This window comes from Megachile rotundata, chromosome 1, assembly GCF_050947335.1.
Source record: "Megachile rotundata isolate GNS110a chromosome 1, iyMegRotu1, whole genome shotgun sequence".
Classification (NCBI taxonomy): Eukaryota; Metazoa; Arthropoda; class Insecta; order Hymenoptera; family Megachilidae; genus Megachile; species Megachile rotundata.
In genome coordinates, this window is record NC_134983.1 from 3,594,158 (window position 1) to 3,612,848 (window position 18,691).

General features: G+C 32.2%; 1 protein-coding gene across 3 annotated transcripts in view; it reads right to left on the bottom strand.

The window, feature by feature from the left end:
• Positions 1-18,691, bottom strand: part of cnn (phosphodiesterase 4D interacting protein centrosomin) — a 129,818-nt gene that overhangs the window by 41,626 nt on the left and 69,501 nt on the right. Inside the window, exon 1 of one of the 3 annotated variants that reach the window (XM_012288387.2) lies at positions 10,644-10,868. The exons of the other annotated variants lie outside the window; for them this stretch is intronic. Within the exon in view, the coding sequence (XP_012143777.1) occupies positions 10,644-10,728 (85 nt within the window). The 5' untranslated portion in view covers positions 10,729-10,868. Of the gene's footprint in view, positions 1-10,643; positions 10,869-18,691 lie in introns of those variants that run through there. 3 annotated transcript variants of the gene reach the window in all.

An 18,691-nucleotide genomic window follows, 5' to 3' on the forward strand; every position in this document is an offset into this window, starting at 1 on the left:
CAATGCAATTCTAACTCAAATTAGAGAAGATATGTTCGCTGCATATCTGGATAAAATTTGACTGAAAAACAGTGCTGACGAAAAACGTGGATTTTGGAAAAGATTTTGCTTGTTCTCGAGGATAAGGGTATGAACTGCAAAAGTTATTGGTCAATCTTTAAGAAGTAGTTTAAAAACGGGTAGGAAGTTAGAATATAGAAGGAGATCATTTCTTGAAAAATCCTCATCCATAGGAAATGTACACATTATACCAATAAGTAGAATTTTTTACTTTCTTGCTTTACCTGTACCAGGTCGATTGTTGGACAAATAAGCCAAGAAAGGAAAGAAACTATTACCTTATAGGGATTTTTGAGAATTTCAGAATTTGAAGGTGTCGAAATTTAGAGATTTGTGGATTCAAGAATTTGAAAATTCAGCGATTAGAAAATTTAGAAATTTGGCAATCTAGCGATTTGGGGGTCTAGGGATTTCTGTCTTTTAAGATTTGGGAATCTAGGCATTTTGGGATGTAGGGATTTGGAAATATAAGGTTTTCAGGATTTCTGAATTTGGGACTTTAAGAATTTGAGGACTTAACGATTTGAAGTTTAGAGATTTGGGGGTGTAAGGATTTGAGGACGAAGGATTTTCGGAATTTAACGATTTGGACGTCTCAAGATTTGGGAATATAAGATTTAGGAATTTCAGAATTGCGGAATTTAGCGATTTAGAGGTATCAAGATGTAGGAATATAGGAATGTAGGAATTTAGCGATTTGAGATCTACAGATTTGAGGATGTAGGGATTTCGAGATGTAAGAATTTCGGAATTTAACGGTTTGAAGGTTTCAAGATTTGAGAATATAGGAATTTGGGGATTTTTGAAAGAAAATGGTTTCTTCCTTTCCTGCCTTCTTTTTACGCTTCTTTTAACGCTATATTTGGTACATGCGAAGCAAGAAACACAAAAATACAACGTACGGGCGCCAGTTACTAGCATAAGGTGGACGTTCCTTAACAGAAATTCTAAGAGAGGTATGTTTAAGTGACATGAAACGAAAGGGAAAATTTAAACCAGTAGACAATAAAATTCAAGAAAAAACGGACGGCATGGTAGAGTTTGTCAACATATTCGTCGAAATATCCTACAGAATGTTCGGTATACTGACACTGTCATAATGCTGTCAGGAGTTGTTGCAAACTCCCAGAATACCTTCAGATTGAACCCTTCAGCTATTACTTCTGGAACGTGGAGTACAGATAAATACAACTCTTTTGGTTAAAATTATAGCACATGTGTGTTACTTTTAATTTCTCTAGAAAATGTTTGAATTGTTCAAATTGTGGAATTTGGTGGAGAATAGTAACAATGAAGGAAGAAGGTATCTGGTATTAAATTAGACCTTCAGAGCAGAGAGAATAAATAGAAAAGTACTGAAGCCGAAATCATAGGACGCTTAAAAACATGAGCAAAACAGAATATAAATAATAGAAGATAAATATAAAATAAATATAAAAAATACAGAAAATAAATATAAAAAATACAGAATATAAACAGAATATAAATAATAACTAACTTGCAAAATACAATAAACAATATTACCTTTATTTCTCATTATTTCAATCCATTTTAATAATAATTTAAATTGAGCTTTATTTTGTGAAAAATTGTCTCCTTGTACTAAGATGAATTCCTTTTTAATTGATTAAACATTGTCAATCTGTGTCATATGTAATTACCTGGTAATTACCGGAACTTGTTTGAATATTCCGACCCTTTATTTTTCTATTTTCTGATTGTGAAGGAAATTTGTATTATAGCAATATAGTAACTTGTAACTGATATTCCGGTGGATGAAGTAAGAACGTTAGAAACATTTATTTTATTAGTATTTATAAATAATATGTTTCGTCTACTTATATCCTTTATACTTCCGAAATTACCGGTCGGCACATAAGATCTCTACAGGCCGGAATCTTTACATTCTAAAATTACTATACTTTAACCGACCTATACCCCAAATTTTTACTTCTCAAAATCTGTGTATCCTAAAATCTCTGTATTTCAAGATTCTTTGTAACAGCTACATCACGAAATTCCTATATTCTAGAATTTCTGCATCCCATATTTTTACATCACAAAATCTATGTATTCCAAAATCTCCATGTCCCAGAATTCCAATATTTCAAAATTCGTATGTTTCTAAATGCTGATATCCTAAAGTTTCTATATTCTAAAATTCCTATTTTCCAATATCTCTATATCCCAAAATCCTTATGTTCTAAAATCCCTATGTCCTAAAACATATTGATAAAATATATTTCCTATATTTCAAGATCCTTACATCGCAAGATCCCTATATTTTAAAATCCCTTAATTCAAAATTTTCTGCAGTCCAAGATCTCTATATCTTAAGGCCTCCCCATACCTAAAAAAATATGTTCCAAAATCCTGAAGTTTCACTTCGAAAACAGTAATCGTTCAGAAAGATTCACTCGCTCATGAAGTGTATTCAAATGCATCTGCCACTTGTGCTTTAATACGATCTATTAAGCTGGGCAGTTTATAACACGACCTTTCTTTATGCGACACAATTCAGCATGAACAACCAGGAACATTGAGTGTATTCAGCGAAGTAAATGTTTAGGACGTTGGATCAACGTTAATTCATCTCTTAACAAGGCGTAACAATGCAAGGTCAAGTATAATGTTTGTTAATGGTTAAAAAAATTGTGCCAATAATCATTAATATTTTTACGTAACCTTTTACTACTTCCTGAAAAAGAATCATTTGAAGCAGGGCAAAAATTCATAAAAAGTTTAATAATCCTTCATGATAATTTTAATAAATTTCCTTAACTTAACTTATTTTATTTATGTGAACGCTATGTACTAAGAACATGTAAATCTTAAAAGTATATGCCTTGCAAAGTATATTTACACATATAAATATTTGCATATACTTGTACTAATATTTTAGATAGTCTGTCACAATTCAGTAAGTACAACTTGACCAACATGTCTTATAAATAAAAGTGATAAAAAATTGTTATATAAACATAGGCTTTTAAATATTTTATTCGATTTTTATGTCAAATATACAAAGTGATAATGAACAATAGTCTTTTTTTGACTTTCATGTATTAAATAAGAATAGTTGTCAATTTTCACATTTTTTTAATAACTGTTAACGATCCATTCAAGAGTATGTTCCTATCAATATTTTTTCTTATTTTTATTTATAGAGTAGACTAGTAAATTTATACAGGTAAATCTGGAACATCAACTATATGATATCAAATAAAGCAGTTCGTTGACAATTTGCATTTCTGTTATAACTTTTTAATGGAATATATTGAAGTAACATTCTTTTGTATTGCTTCGAATAGAATATGTTAATGAAATTTGGTTGTAAAAAAGTGGGATTACATAAGAAATGTAAACCTTCAAATGTGTAAAGAGAAATACAAGTTTTGAGATTGAGTTGCCAAATATTTTATAATATCTTTAAATCAATCTTTGAGTTGTTAAATGTTGAAAATCTGTATTTGTACTTCTGTTCGCATAGAAATAGAATTTAATAGCCAGCTACCTTTCAAAAAACACTTATTACCACTTGTTTAATTTAACAAGTCGTAAAATATTCAGTTCTAAAACACAAGAATACGTTTAATTATGAGTCACATACCACAATTCTTTGCTGGTGTAAATGAAAAAGTCAACAAATGCATGTGCCATGATATTAAACAAAAAATCTTTGAATGAGCAAAATTATGCGATCTTTTTCTTTGAACAAAACTTCCTAGTCAACATGGATTGAATCTCACCTTAGTTTTCAATATCTATATACATTTTAAAATCAAGTTACAAAATACAATTGTTTTATGCATTTAGTCAACAAACAAAGAAATGATTTTGCAAAATAAATAAATTTGAATTTAATTTCTACTTCAATTAATTTTATTTTCAAGTGAAATGTTCTTTAAGAATTGTCCAATTTCAAACATCACCGTTGGAATATAAGAAAGCGGCATGAGATAATTTTAAAGATAACAACCACTTTATCGACTGAGTAACAAGGTGTTATACAATGATTCCGTATCAATTTATTTCTTTATAACTTTCTTTCATTGAAAGATTAACGCAACTATTCACATAATGATTACACGTATTATTCTTTAATGAATCACTTTTTACACGTGATAAAGAATCCACTCTGACCAAGTAATCTCCTTAATAATCTTGTATGCAGTTCCATGATCAATCTCACTGATTTCTAAAACGATTTAAACTGCAAATTCAAATAAATATTAACATGCATGACTTCTGTATTACATATTACTATTACAGCAAAAATATTTCATTAACACCGTCTATTAAAACCATTCAACTTTGAATAATTAATTAGAATTTATTCTATAGTATTTCAAAATTAAAAAATTACAAAACAAACTAAGAATTTTCCACGTTAATACATGTATAGTCTTTAATGACATTTGTATAAACAAAGTATTTGTACAACTAGTTAAATAAATAAATAGATAACTGAAGTAAATGAATCGGAAAGTAGAAATAATTAATTCACCACAAACACTTGAACTTTAGCCTACAAGTTTGGTAACTTATTATCACTACAGCGGTACTTGCTACGAGTCTGAACTGAAATTATATTTTCATGTAACGATGAAACTTTAATCATAAATATTTAACACGTTCACGCCGGGGCGAATATTTACGTTTTTGTAACGTCCCCGGGAACATCACATTAAATCCTGTCGATAAATAAAGAAACATGCTAATCTGTATATCTTTTTCTATTGTATTACCGACTGCACCATAAAAATTCGCGCGGTAATGGTATGGGGTAGCTCACGCGTGCAACATTGTTTAGAGTAGATCACCGATCGATGGCGCGCGCGTTAATTAAAAAGAGACAGCAGATACACTGCTGGCCAAAATTAACGCACCACTTTCTTTAGCCGTTTCTTTCTTTACGTTCTGTTGGAGGTAGGATTTTGAAATTTTGAGGATAGTTGGGCCCATGGGTTATCTCAATGCTCCAGGAGTGCCATTGTTTCCTGCCACCCCTTTGCGGTATCGGCGATCCTTTCAATGCTAGGGGGTTGAAAAACCGAAAAAAAAGGCTCTAAATTCGACAGAAAAAAAAGAAAAAATCCGAAATTTTTTTACAGAATGAGGTTCTTTAGGTTGCGGCCTTTCCGAAAATGCCCGGCTCAACCGCCTGCGACACCCCCAACCCCCTCCCTAATTTTCCGCCCCTCCCAAAGGGGCGGTTTTTTCGATTTTGCTCAAACTTTTACCGAAGCTTCCTCTCGACCCCAGTTATACCTGGTAAAAGTTTGGTCGCGTTTGCACCAACCCCTTGATCGCTACACGCTGTCAAAAAGCCACCCCTTGCTGTTTTTTCATTTTTTTCACAGTTAAATGTCAATTTTGGACCTGCAGTTCACGGAAAAACTTGTTTCCGTGCCAACGGTATCGTTCCTGTTGATGGTTTGGGCCTGGTGTGAAACCAACCCCCGCTGAGAGGGTTCCTACTTCCAACCCTCTCAATCCACCCCCGGGGGTGAGCAGGTAAATTGGGTGCATGCGATCGATTGAGGGATCATTGGAGCATTTCTCTACAAATTTTCAAATCGATTACTCGAACCGTTCTCGCGCGATATGCAAAAAAGTAGAAATTTTGAAATTTGCAACCCCAAGTTCACCTAGCAACCACGACTTATTGGAGGCAGTTGGCATCCCACGGATTGGCCTCTCACGAAGTTTGAACCCTCCTCTCTTCGATCTCAAAAGGTGCAATCGCTCACATGATCCGCACAGCCTCCAGCGACCCTCCAGGTTTTGGGTGCCGATTTGTGCCCTGACAAAAAGTTTGTCAGTTTGACAATTTGTCCAATACAAATTTTAGACTTCTGTAATTAACCAAATATTGTTCTGTCAGGATCTAAATCCATTATAAAATTGCGTTATTTTCTTGCGTTGCGTATATCATTATAAAACCGCGTTACTGAAGTAGTTAGCTACCGTTTTGCGATTTGCGATATCAACAAGTCTAGTATACTCCAATTTGCTTATAGAATTCAGTCATACATACATTTTTATATTTGCTAAAGAAATTGTTAATTATAACTCTCTTTCTCATCATTAATTGAATAAACCTAATTAATGAAAGGTATTAACCTGTAGATTTTACTCTTTAACCACACGCCACCACGATCCCACATTCTTTTAGAATTAGTTATAGTAAAAACGAGTCGCTTACTAGGCAAAAGCCACTCTTTGCTTCATAAGTGCTGTAAAATACCTGAGCCTAGTACCAGGGACGTTACATTTTTCTTCGTGGGGCGGGGCGACATTGTTACTCCTTCGAAGCTTCGAACGCGCTAAATACGAGATCAAAACAGTTTTGACATAGAGTTTTCGAAACGCATATTTCTTGCATCAAGTATAAAGGTAGGTAAAATTATCTTTTCTTCTACAGAGGCGGTTAGCACTTTTCCTTTTTGAATTTTTCACAGAGAAATCGAAGAATGTGAAATAGAAAAGAAAAAACGGTCAAGAAAACACATACATTTTCTACAATCGTTCAAAGGGGCTGCCAAAAAAACAAGAAAACGATGTAAAGAATGTTAAAAACAATTATCGAAAATACAAGTGTTGTGTAAACAGCGCGGATTCGGGCACCCGACACTGTTCTGACCCAGTCACGATTTAACGAGCTCTGGGCCTGGTTTTAAGTGATAATTCGTGATCCTTTTCGTGTTTTAGCTACGTGTTGTTCATTGTATTACTGAGTTCTTTTCGTGATTTCGATATGTGATGTTTGAAATATTATCGTGTTCTTTTCTTGAATTAGCTATGTGTTGTATGAGATATATTCGTGTTCTGTCGTCTTTCGCCAAAGTAGCTGTCGATGTCACCTCGGAATCGGTAATTAGGAAGGGGATGTGTACGTTCATTGGTAGCTGATTTTTGAGAGGTGACCGCCCTCGTAAGAAATGGTCACCTCCCTCGCACAAGAAATGGTCACCCCTGGAAGTAGCCGCGACCAAGGGGTGACGCACGAGAGATACCGCGATTTGGGAAAAACCCGTAGCAGGTAATAAGGTGAAAAAGCACTCTGACCCTGACGACGATGATTGAAAGTAACGGAATAGGAAATTAAAACATGCTGGTCCCAGGCAGTAAACTTGGGTACCGACGCGAAGGTATTTTTTGCTAATGAAAAATAGTCAATGGCTTCATAAACTTATTGCCCGTACGGTCAGTCCAGGCATTCCATTTATGCGATCAAAGAGAAATGTGATGTCGAACTACACTCGACATAGGAGTGCAAAGGGTTAAAATATTGAATGTTAATGCTTATAATACTCAATTTTTGTTTATAATGTTGACAAGAAATAAAATAAACTTAGTTTTTGAAAACCCATCTGTGATACACATCGCCCCACGGAATAATTAAGTGTGACCCACCGGCATGAACGTGTTAAGTGAAAAATATACACTATCTATCCCATGGCAGTACATTGTTCTAAACAGAGTTACGAAATCTAGTTCGCAAAGTTTCAATTAAATCGGTGACCCGCAGTCTTGCAATCTCTTTGTAAATATCCAATTACGCGATATCGCGTGTCGTCCACGCTAAATATCTTATCACACGATACCATGTGCTGTACGGTTCACGCTAAATAATCTATCACTCGATAACGCGTAATGTACCACGGAATATCCGATCACGCAGTATCGTGTGCTACATCATTAAGATTTGAGCATTGCGGCACACAGACAATTATCGTACCTGTCGTTAAACATATTTTACACTCTGCAATTATACGATAAAAATTAATTAAAAACTAGTCAATGTTCACTGTAAATAATACACAGAATTGTTTTAATTTAACCCTTAACGATCACACTTTATCAGACTAATATACCTGACACATCAAGATCCAGCCATTGAAAACGTTTCTTGCAATGAAGCTACACATTATTTTAACTTGTAAAAAATTAATAGTATAAAAATAAATAATAAATAATAATAAAAGATAAATAATCTTTGAAAGTTGTTTCAACATATTTCACAGCTGATTTCCGTTAATCATGCTGATTATGAAAAAAAAAAATTCAGAAACATGACAAAATTAAAGAAGTGACGATTTTCACAGAAAAATGAAAAACTTTTCGATTTTAATATAAAGAGCTAAAATGTTAGCTGAATACTCTTCAGATATAACGGTTTGAGGAAAAATTCCAATGTTTCAGAGAATATATTTATTCAGATTTTCAAGATATAAAGTGGCTATAAAATAATTTTTAGAAAGAAAATACACCGACTTCGAAATGCACTAAAAAGTATAAAATAATTTCTATTTCCTAATGAAGTAATTTCTATTTCATTCAATCATACAATTACGTAACAGATATGAATGAAACCTGTTTACTCGTTGGGTATTATATTAAATACATTTCAACCTTTTCGGAGGCGGCGCAAAATTAAAAGATTATTTTGAATATGTTATTTAATTTTGCGCCGCCTCCGAAAAGGTTGAAATGTATTTAATATAATACCTAACGAGTAAATAGATTTTATTCATATCTGTTACGTAATTGTATGATTGAATGAAATAGAAATTACTTCATTAGGAAATAGAAATTATTTTATACTTTTTAGTGCATTTCGAAGTCGGTGTATTTTTTTTTCTAAAAATTATTTTATTTCACGCTTTTTATCAGCCGGCAAGCGTGTTTGTAGAAACAGTAGAAAATCGGCGACTGCATGTTGACTCATACACCATCAGAGACACGGAGGCATACGTAGTATTCAATATATTAGTAACAATAGTTTTTCGCTAATAACTCGAAAACTAAAGCTTCCCCTTAATTGTGGATAAGGAAAAAGTTGTTCAGAATCGTGTCCCTGATAACATATTAAAAGGACATGAAAATCGTCCAAAGTTGATTTCAAAACTTTTCAACAATTTTTCGCTAATATCTCGAAAACTAAACCTTTCCGCGAAATTTGTATATGAACAAAATTGTTCAGAATCATGTCCGTGATAAGATATTAAAAGCGCACTAAAATCGAGAAAACTTTATTTCAAAAGTTGCCGGTTTTTTTGCAATAACAATACTTTGCAATTAAAAAATGAAAAATTTTTTGATAATGGTACCAATGGGGAGTCAGAACCTAACAGATGCAAAAGGTTTCGTTCCGATCGGTCCATCCAGCTAGGCGTAATCGGCGGGCACACATGGGAAAAAAAAAAAAAAAAAAAAACTGATCGAATTGAGTAACCTCCTCCTTTTTCGAAGTCGGTTAAAAATTGAAGCTAAATCGGCTGGAGTCGTTTCATGTCCCACAATGACCGTTTAACCTTTTCAATTCGGCGAAAAATCAGTCCGAGTGCGCTCCATTGCCGGGATCAGTTATTTCTCCTCCAAGCGATAATTAGATAAAATGACTTTTATGCCTAAAAGGTTGAAGGTTTTGGAGACGCATAAACGTCCCCATAACAGCGCACCATCAACAATAATGATTTCACAAGCATCATTGATGGGACAGCATATGTCCCGCCGTAAACCCAAAGCATCTGAACCCCGGGACAGAGTATGTCCCGGCCGGAATCCTAGAGTCAATAGTTCATTTTTGTTGACATTTTATTTAAGATTTTGATTAACATTTTGATGATTATTGTAGGCAACGTTTTTTTCCTTAATATTTTCATGTACATTTGCGTTAAATGGAAAAAATATCTGGAAAATTTCGTGCAAAACTGCGAAGGGCAAGCGTTAGAAAAAGATGAATAAATTGACGTAAAAAATGAGAATCATCAACTGAGCAACCTTGACAGTTGTCGCTTGTTTAATTAGATCGGAAACGATTGAGATGAGAAATTTATAAACTCAGAACGATTGAGACGGCCTTAAAATTAGTTTGGAGGCCCAACTTAACGTTATTTTCTGCCCTAGATGTTTTTCAGTAATTGGGACATATGTTGTCCCAGCCGTAATATCAAAAATTTTCCAGACTGAGACAGCACATGTCCCGTCCGGTGCGAAAGGGTTAAACTACAAATTGAAATGTATTAAAAATTCGATGAACAATTATCACATTTAAATTTTGAATGCGTCACAAAACTCGCCAAAGTATGGAAAGGCGTTAAAACAGGTGCATTTGCATTTTTTTTTTTTTTTTAATTGAATGCTTAAGGTGACATGCACCTTCTTAGGTTATTAGTGACCACATTTGATTTGGGAATGTTCAAACGTAGCGTTCATTAAAAAACAGCTGAACACTCTTGAGATATAACAATTTGCGGAAAAAATAGTAAAAGTAGCGGGGTTTCAAAAGAGATTTATTCAGATTTTCAGGATATTAAATGGCTAAAATCGAAGCTAAATTATCTGGAGTCGTTGTATACCTCAGTGTCACTGTTAAGGGTTAAATCAATTATAGCACTCTGATAAAAGACAGTGAAACTGATTATATAACGGTTTAATATAAACGAGATAAAACTGATCAGATAGCGTTGCATGAACGACTATCTGGATGATACATTGAGAATAATCATGAAGCATAATTATTATTATTGTTACTAGCGTATAATGTTATTACATTTAAAAAATATGTTTCGTACCGAACATGATCTGAATTTGTATTGGCCTGTCCTGGATGTTTTCGAGGAAGGTCGAAGCATCTGATCGCGACCTACCACATCCCATGCCACGTGGAAACCTACCACCATATCATATCACATTTTCAACTAGTATTTCAACACGAAAACATGTTCGAGGAATAAGTATAAAACAATTCACAGCTGCCCAGAAATTTCGTGGATGTTTTTACCGTGGGCAAACACCAACTGAGAAGAGAACGGCTGAGCAGCGCCAAAGTTTACATCGCAATAACGTGCAGTTAAAATTATATTCCGTGCGTATATCGTATCACGTACTAGGCATAGCCAGACTTTTCAAGGCTTCTTCGAGCCACAGCATCGTAAATTAACGAACTGTATTTCAACAAGATTTTTTTCTTTCTTCACTTTGTGAAGAATTTTTTAAACAATGTAAAGTAAATTTTTTGATGCTCTAACGATTATCGGATGATTAATAATCGAGCGAAAATTTTGAATGTTTAAACTAGTCGACAGATAGCAATGCAATATATTGGCTTCACATCAATTTTATAATTCTAGTTTTTATAATTATAAGTTGGTATAATTCTAGTTTCTATAATTATAAATTTCTATCATATGTACTTACATCACATAAAAATATGATTGTAAGATTCTTCAAAATTTAACATTTGTAACGCTAGAACCACCAACCAGCCATTTTGATTGATTTTATTTTCTACACTTTATATTACAAAAGTTTGTCGTTCTTTTGTTGAAATTTCTGCCGTATTTTGTTGAGGTGAAGAATAGTTGCATATGTTAGTTCATGCTTCAGTATTTGCTTACTTATTTTTTCTATTTTCAATTTAAAAACAAGTGTCCACGTAACGACGGTAGTACAGTGGTAAATTTATTTCACAACCACTCAAGCAAGCAAAAAGAGAACTTTTGTTAAAGTTGTAGTTCATTTATGTTGTACAATTTTCGAAATAATAAAGGTGATTCGAATGAAGGGATGCTAGAGTATAGGAGTTTTAGAATGTAAGGATTGTGAGATGTAGGAATCCTCGACGGTGAACGATAACTTCAGAAGAATAAAGAAAATAAGTAGATGTACATTCTTCGGAAATACTAATAAAATAAATGCTTTGAAAGTTTTCACTTCATCAACCAGAATATCAGTTACTACCATAATACAAATTATCTTTACAATCAGGAAATAGAGAAATATAAGATAAACATCCTAATGTTCAAACAAGTCCCGGTAATTAACAGTTAAGTGAGAATTTTGTTAATAATATTTCTTCCTATTTTAAACATTTGAACTAATCAAAATATATTAGCTTTACATAGATATAATTAGAAGTTTCTATAATTCAATACTTATATCGCACAAAAATATTATTGTACAATACTCCAAGATTGAACATCTTTAAACACATTTTGCAGTCACTCAAGCAAACAAGGGAATACGTTTGTAAAAGTTATAATTAATTAATGTTATATAATTTTTTCAACAGTAAAATTCTTTCAAATCTATTAAGTAATGAAGAATTCATATTGAACATTTTTTTATCAATTTTGTTGAAATATTGAAATTAGGTATTGTATTTTTCCACTAGCAGATGATAACATGACATTGACCATCCATTAAACGCCATCGGCATAGACGCCATTTAACGTGAGACCGAATTATTAAACGAATGAAACTCAATCAATTGATGATATCGGTAATATTTATTGAATTAAAGTATAATTACACTAAAGTATAATTCTTCTTATTCTTAAACTAGTCATGATATCAACATAACCTAAAACTTTATTCCGATCTTTTGATCATTTTTCTTCCATTACGAAATCATATAAATTCTACAGAATGTCAAACAGAAAAAGAAAAATATTACGCATAAAACGATGTTTGTGTAGCAATAAAAGTATTCAAAACAGACATTGCGATTCAAGTTGCTAATTTCATGCACCAAAATTAATTCTGGAGTTAAAAAACCATTGAAATATTTGTTTCGTTCCACAAAATGTTTCCATCTTTATTTTCTTCTATCAAACGATAAAAATAATTAAATTAATACAAATTTAATATTTGATATTTGAATATTTTCAGATTTTGATTAATTTAGAACTTTTCTTATCACAAAAAATTTGTATTATTTTATCTGAAAGTAGAAAGTTTACACTTTCGAATACACATATTTAGTTATAATTTTGAATTGTTTAAATGTAGAAGAAATTGCAATTATCGTAACTGCTTCTTTAATCAAACATGATCATTGCGATATTTATCTTATTAGATTCAGGTTTAGATTAAAATATATGGGGAATAAAGACACCTGAAAAATTTAGATATCCTCGTATATTTAACTTATGAACCGCAAAATAAAATCTTCCGATTTTGAGACTAAAATTTTAGAAATTATGGAATGTAGAATTTTTTAAGTTTGGACTCCCAGAATTTTCTCAGAAATTTCTTAAACAGAGGAATAATTAAAATATATTAATTTTGAATTGTGATTAGTAATAACTTTCATAAATAATTCAATTTTTATTCTCCACTAGCAATCATTATTACTGACAAAACTTTAACTCGATCACCAATAATAAATACAAATAATCATCATTCTTTTAATTGTCAGCAGCTATTATCAATAACTACAATTTTATTTTAGTTATCGATAACCATAAAAATATTTCCCATTCTACTGCAGTTGTTAGCTGACCAATTTGTTCTACTACTTGCACACCAAATAATATATGATTTTTTTAAGCTTTGAATGCATTTTTATGATAGTTGGTTTTCATCAAAGGCTAAAATTACAAATATGTGTATTTCGCACATAAAACTATCACACCTATTACTGCCGTACACAAAGATCTAATCGGACGCTCTCATTGTAAGACAAATTAAATGTACTGTTTGAATTAATTGTCTATAGTGAAGATGTCAAAGTACTGATCTAATTTTAAACGTCCCAGACAAACTTGCGAAAGCAAGATATAAACGTCACTCGGTACACACGTGGTTCAACAGATAAATTTTCCGATAGCAGTAATAGCCGGAAGTGACCAAAAATATGATACAAAAAAAAATGTAATCTTCAGTCAAAATGTAATCTTCTTCGGTAATTGAAACTTCAATACCTACTTGCATTATTGCACATTTGTATTATTTCTAACTTTGCATGTATGTATGTATTCAGTAGCCAATCATTTGAACATTTTTGGTTGTTTCCTTATTTCATCTGTCGTTTCTGAAAGAATTTATTGAAATGACATATAGATCTCCATGCCATCTACATTTGAGTTTCTTTAAAAATTTACGATTGAAGCAATTAACCATATTTAATTTAATTCATATTTATATTTATGAAAAGCGTTCTCAACCAATAACAAATATTCGCAGGGAATGTACTTTAAAGTACATATAACAAATACAACTTACCTTGGAGTAAACGTGGATTAAGTTTGTCAAAAATAAAATTGTTTTATTTACGATTACTGTCTTACTTAAGATTTTTTACGAATTTAATATCACATTAAAATATTGAATTATGCAAGTGGAAAACTATGTACGCGAAAATTGGATTATTCAGACTATATACTGTTTTATATACAATAGTAGATAAAATTATTATAGTATTCGAAGAATGCCTGATCGAGATTTCACTATAATTAAATTACGATAATTAATTTGGCAACGTTTCAACTTTTTGAAATCTTCTTCGAATTTTTATTATAGAAGTATGTATATAATATCATTTGACGTATTGTTGTAAAAAGGATATAAATACTACGTGATATTATCTCACACGTATTTCTAACAAAAGCTTAGAAAAAACCTCATAAGATGGTCAATAAATAACCAAATAGGTATAAATAATTAGATAATGAAGGAGTGTATAGAAAATCGGAATATTAATTTAAACAAACCACTTAATGTTACATTAATGAGCTCACTGTAATTAGATGTATTTTATTGAGTATTTCATAATTTATTTTTGATTTGGAACAAAATCAAATTCCTATTATGTAGGTAAGTCTGTTTATGTAATTAATAGAACAACAAGAGAACAGAAAAAATAATTTTTATTAAAATAGAATAAAAAAATAGTAAGCAGATACTATAATAGTACAACTGTATGGTAATATCAGTGAAATAATAGTGAAATGGTGTATTGAAATATTCAACTAATGAAATAAAAATGTAATAGAATTATAGAACAATAAAATAGCAAAGTTTGTATAAATTTAATAAGGCGAAGTGGGGTAAGTTCGTAAACGGGGCAAGTGCGTATACAGGCTATTTTTATTACCATATGAGCGAAATTTCTTCAGTTAGTATGTTTGTTTCCTTGTTTTGTTTCACTATATCCCCTGTTATAATTCAGCTAAGAGTACTTGTTTGCAGTATAGAGTACTTGTATAATGCAGTAAAAAGCATTTTATAGCAGATTTGTTAATAATTCTGCTCTTGCTCCATTGCACATGAAATAAAGTTTCGAAGTATTTTTAACTTCAAGTTACGCTCTTACCCCGTTTTCGGGGAAAGTGCAGAGTAGTTGACATTTTAAACAATTTCCTATCAAAATCAAAGTGTACAAGAAAAATTAAGGTCCTAGTTAATATTAATTAAATAGTAGTAATTGTGCAAAGCGTTCAATATCGACAGCGTTAAGTATTCACATAGCAGATTGAAAATACTTACGTTTAAATACCAACTTTACAAAAACCAGTCTGCACTTACCCCACTTCACCTTATATAACTATTATAACGCTATAACACTGTAATCTGACAATACTGATTTTACGTTGGCAATTGTTCTAAACAGGTGCCACTCTATTTGTACCTGTCCAATCACACCTGTCGCGTATTTTACACTGTCTTATCGATAATATGTCAAAAAGATGCGGAAAGCAATGCTAAAAGTTTAACACACTTTTCATTTTGACTTCTTATGTAGAACAAAACAAATTATATCTTATTCTACAGTTAAAAATAAATATAATAGTACTCTGGTATTCATTATCAAAAATAATCTGTCAACCAAATAAAAATACTTGAAATTCACGGCTGTGTTGTGTGGATTTTTGCTCATATTTGTCGTACTCATTGAACCTTTTTTTTTTTTTTTTTTCAAATAAACAAGATTGCACAATTCAACAATAGCAACCATTTAAGATCGAAAAATGTGTCTAACTTTTATCAAAATTTCACATAATTTTGTTACTCTACTTCATCGTAAAACAGCGGGATTTATTCCCTTTAAAAATGTCGAATCTTATTATAAAGTATACTATTTTAAAATAATATTTTTGTAATCAAATTATAGAAACTTGTAATTACATCTATGTAAATTTGTATTAGTTTAAACGTTCAAAATATGCATAGATGGTATTATCGACAAAATTCCGATGCAATTACCGTAACTCTTTAAAGCACTAGGGTATTTACTTTATTCGAACAATATTGTAGATTCACAATACAAGTAAATCCTCTGTAAGCCGGAAGTAAATCCTATTCCACATTTAAGCGTTAAATTGATCGCCGGAAGCTATCTTCTAACCTGCATATCCCTCTTATGGTTACAGTTACGAGCTTAAATTCTTGTTTCCACTCGAATTCCACCCCCGATGCAGTTCCTCTGCAGCGTTGAACACCACGTGTTCCAACCCTTGTGAGTATAAATTACTTTTTGTCTATCCGCACGTGTTCAAGGAGGAAGAGAACATCCGTTTTTTTTCAGATTAAACAGTTTTTAATCCTCTAGCTAGGATAATACTTTGCTTTCTAATATCGAATTGCACTTACATGTAATTTTTATGATACAGTTCCTGGCCATCGAATTAAGACCACTATAAATTTTTCATGTTTTTTCGAATTCTTGACAGTTCAGCATTTTTCACATTTTCCGTAAAAATAGAAGACCTGTCCGAATTGTAATGATATAATTTATTAGCTATTACATGATACACTATTACTGTACATAACAGTATTAACACATGTTAATATCGTGTATTGCTACCCATGCTTTTACACTTCGTTTTTATATCTTTTTATATTTTCATTATTTTTCCAAATATCTGTAATTCCTGTTTTCAACACAGACAATGTGGTGCCTGGAGAATTGTAAACTAGTCTTTTGACCAGGTTCCATTCATCACGTCTGACCTCACGTGCTTTTGATACTCAAGCTTAACGCAAACGCTCGCATGGACCTTAATGGCTCATCACCCATACAATTTGATTATTATTGCGATAGTAACAAACCAATTGCTATGTATATATTTTTATCAACGTATTTAATAATAATTTTGCATGACCTAAGACAATTTTCTATATATGACATAATATTATAGTCATGAAAGTAAATTTTTTTACGCGGTCCTAATTCGATGGCTAGGGACTACACAAATATCATAATCGGTGATTATATCAATCAACGAAATTTTCGTATTAATACGAGCAAAAATTGACTACGGCTCAATCATCTATTCAGCAAAAAAGGAACCCTAAAAATAATCGATCAAGTTCACCATACGGCACTGAGAATATCTACAGGCTTATACTACACTTGCCCAATAACTAGCATCCTATTCGAGGCCAATGAAATGACTCTGGAGCAAAGAAGGAAATACCTAACACTTAAATATGCCTCAAAAATCTCCACTACACCGAACAAACCGACCTTTAGTTATATCTTTTCCGACAAATACAGCGAATTATACTCCAAAAAACCAAAGCTCCCATCACCTTTCCGCATCAGACTAAATAAAATCTTGAAATTCCCTATTGAATGGACTCCTACCATCGAACGTAAACAAAGTAAAATAGCTCCCTGGATTATCAAGACACCACCTACTAATCTGAACCTAGCGGATCTACCAAAAGTACAAATAGATCAATCGACATACAAAACCAAATTCCTTGATATGAAAAACAATTTCTCTCACTGTAATCAAATTTACACCGACGGTTCCAAATCCGACTCAGGAACAGGATACAGCATTGTCACCGAAAATACAACAATAAAACAGAATCTCCCCAAAACAGCATCAATTTTTACCGCAGACGCATACGCAATATTTGAAGCCTTGAAATACGTCAGCATCAATAACCTTAAAAACGTTGCCATTTTTTCAGACTTGATTAGTGTAATAAAAGCCCTAGATACCCCAAACAGCAGCAATACTCACGAGATCATAACGAAAATACAGGAAGCATACACAGAATTATATCAAAATTGCAACACTGACATAAATATCATTTGGATTCCCTCATACCAAGGGATAACGGAAAATGAAGAAGCTGATGTAGCAGCAAAACAAGCAGCAACCCTACCATCAGCCGAAACAACCTTTCCGATTCCATGTCAAAACCTCACAAACCACATAAAAAAAATTATAAAAGAAGATTGGAATAAAATCTGGACCACAACAAAAATACATAACATAATTCGAGATTTCTACCAACAAATCCCAACCTGCAATTTAAACAGGAAAGAAAAATTTATAATGTCTCGATTAAGGTCAGGTCATACCAAGATAACACATGAACACCTAATAAAAAAAGCTGATCAACCCTATTGCAAATACTGCCCCACCGAAACTCTCACAGTAGACGACATTCTGTATCAATGCAGAAAAACCGAACCTCAAAGACAAAAATATAAATTAAAGCCGGATACAGTCCCCACAGCCAAAGACCGCATAAGAAATACTATAAACTTCCTGAAAGAAATGAACATGTATAACAAAATATAGCACCCAAGCATACAGCCGTCGCTAATGACCACGCAGTCGACACGACGTTAAACACTTATGAAGAAGAAGAAACTTTCGTAGTTTCACCATAAATTTTACATATCTATGAAGTTTTCAATTGTTATTGAGTGAGTTGAATTCTGATTTCTTTTTTTTTTTTTATTAACATCTGTAATGTATATTTAATTCTATGACAAAAGAATTTATTCCTTGCAAGTTGTCCAAATTTCAAACAAATAATGCGTCTAATGTCGAACAAAATAATACGTGTAACTATGAAAATAACGATGACTGTA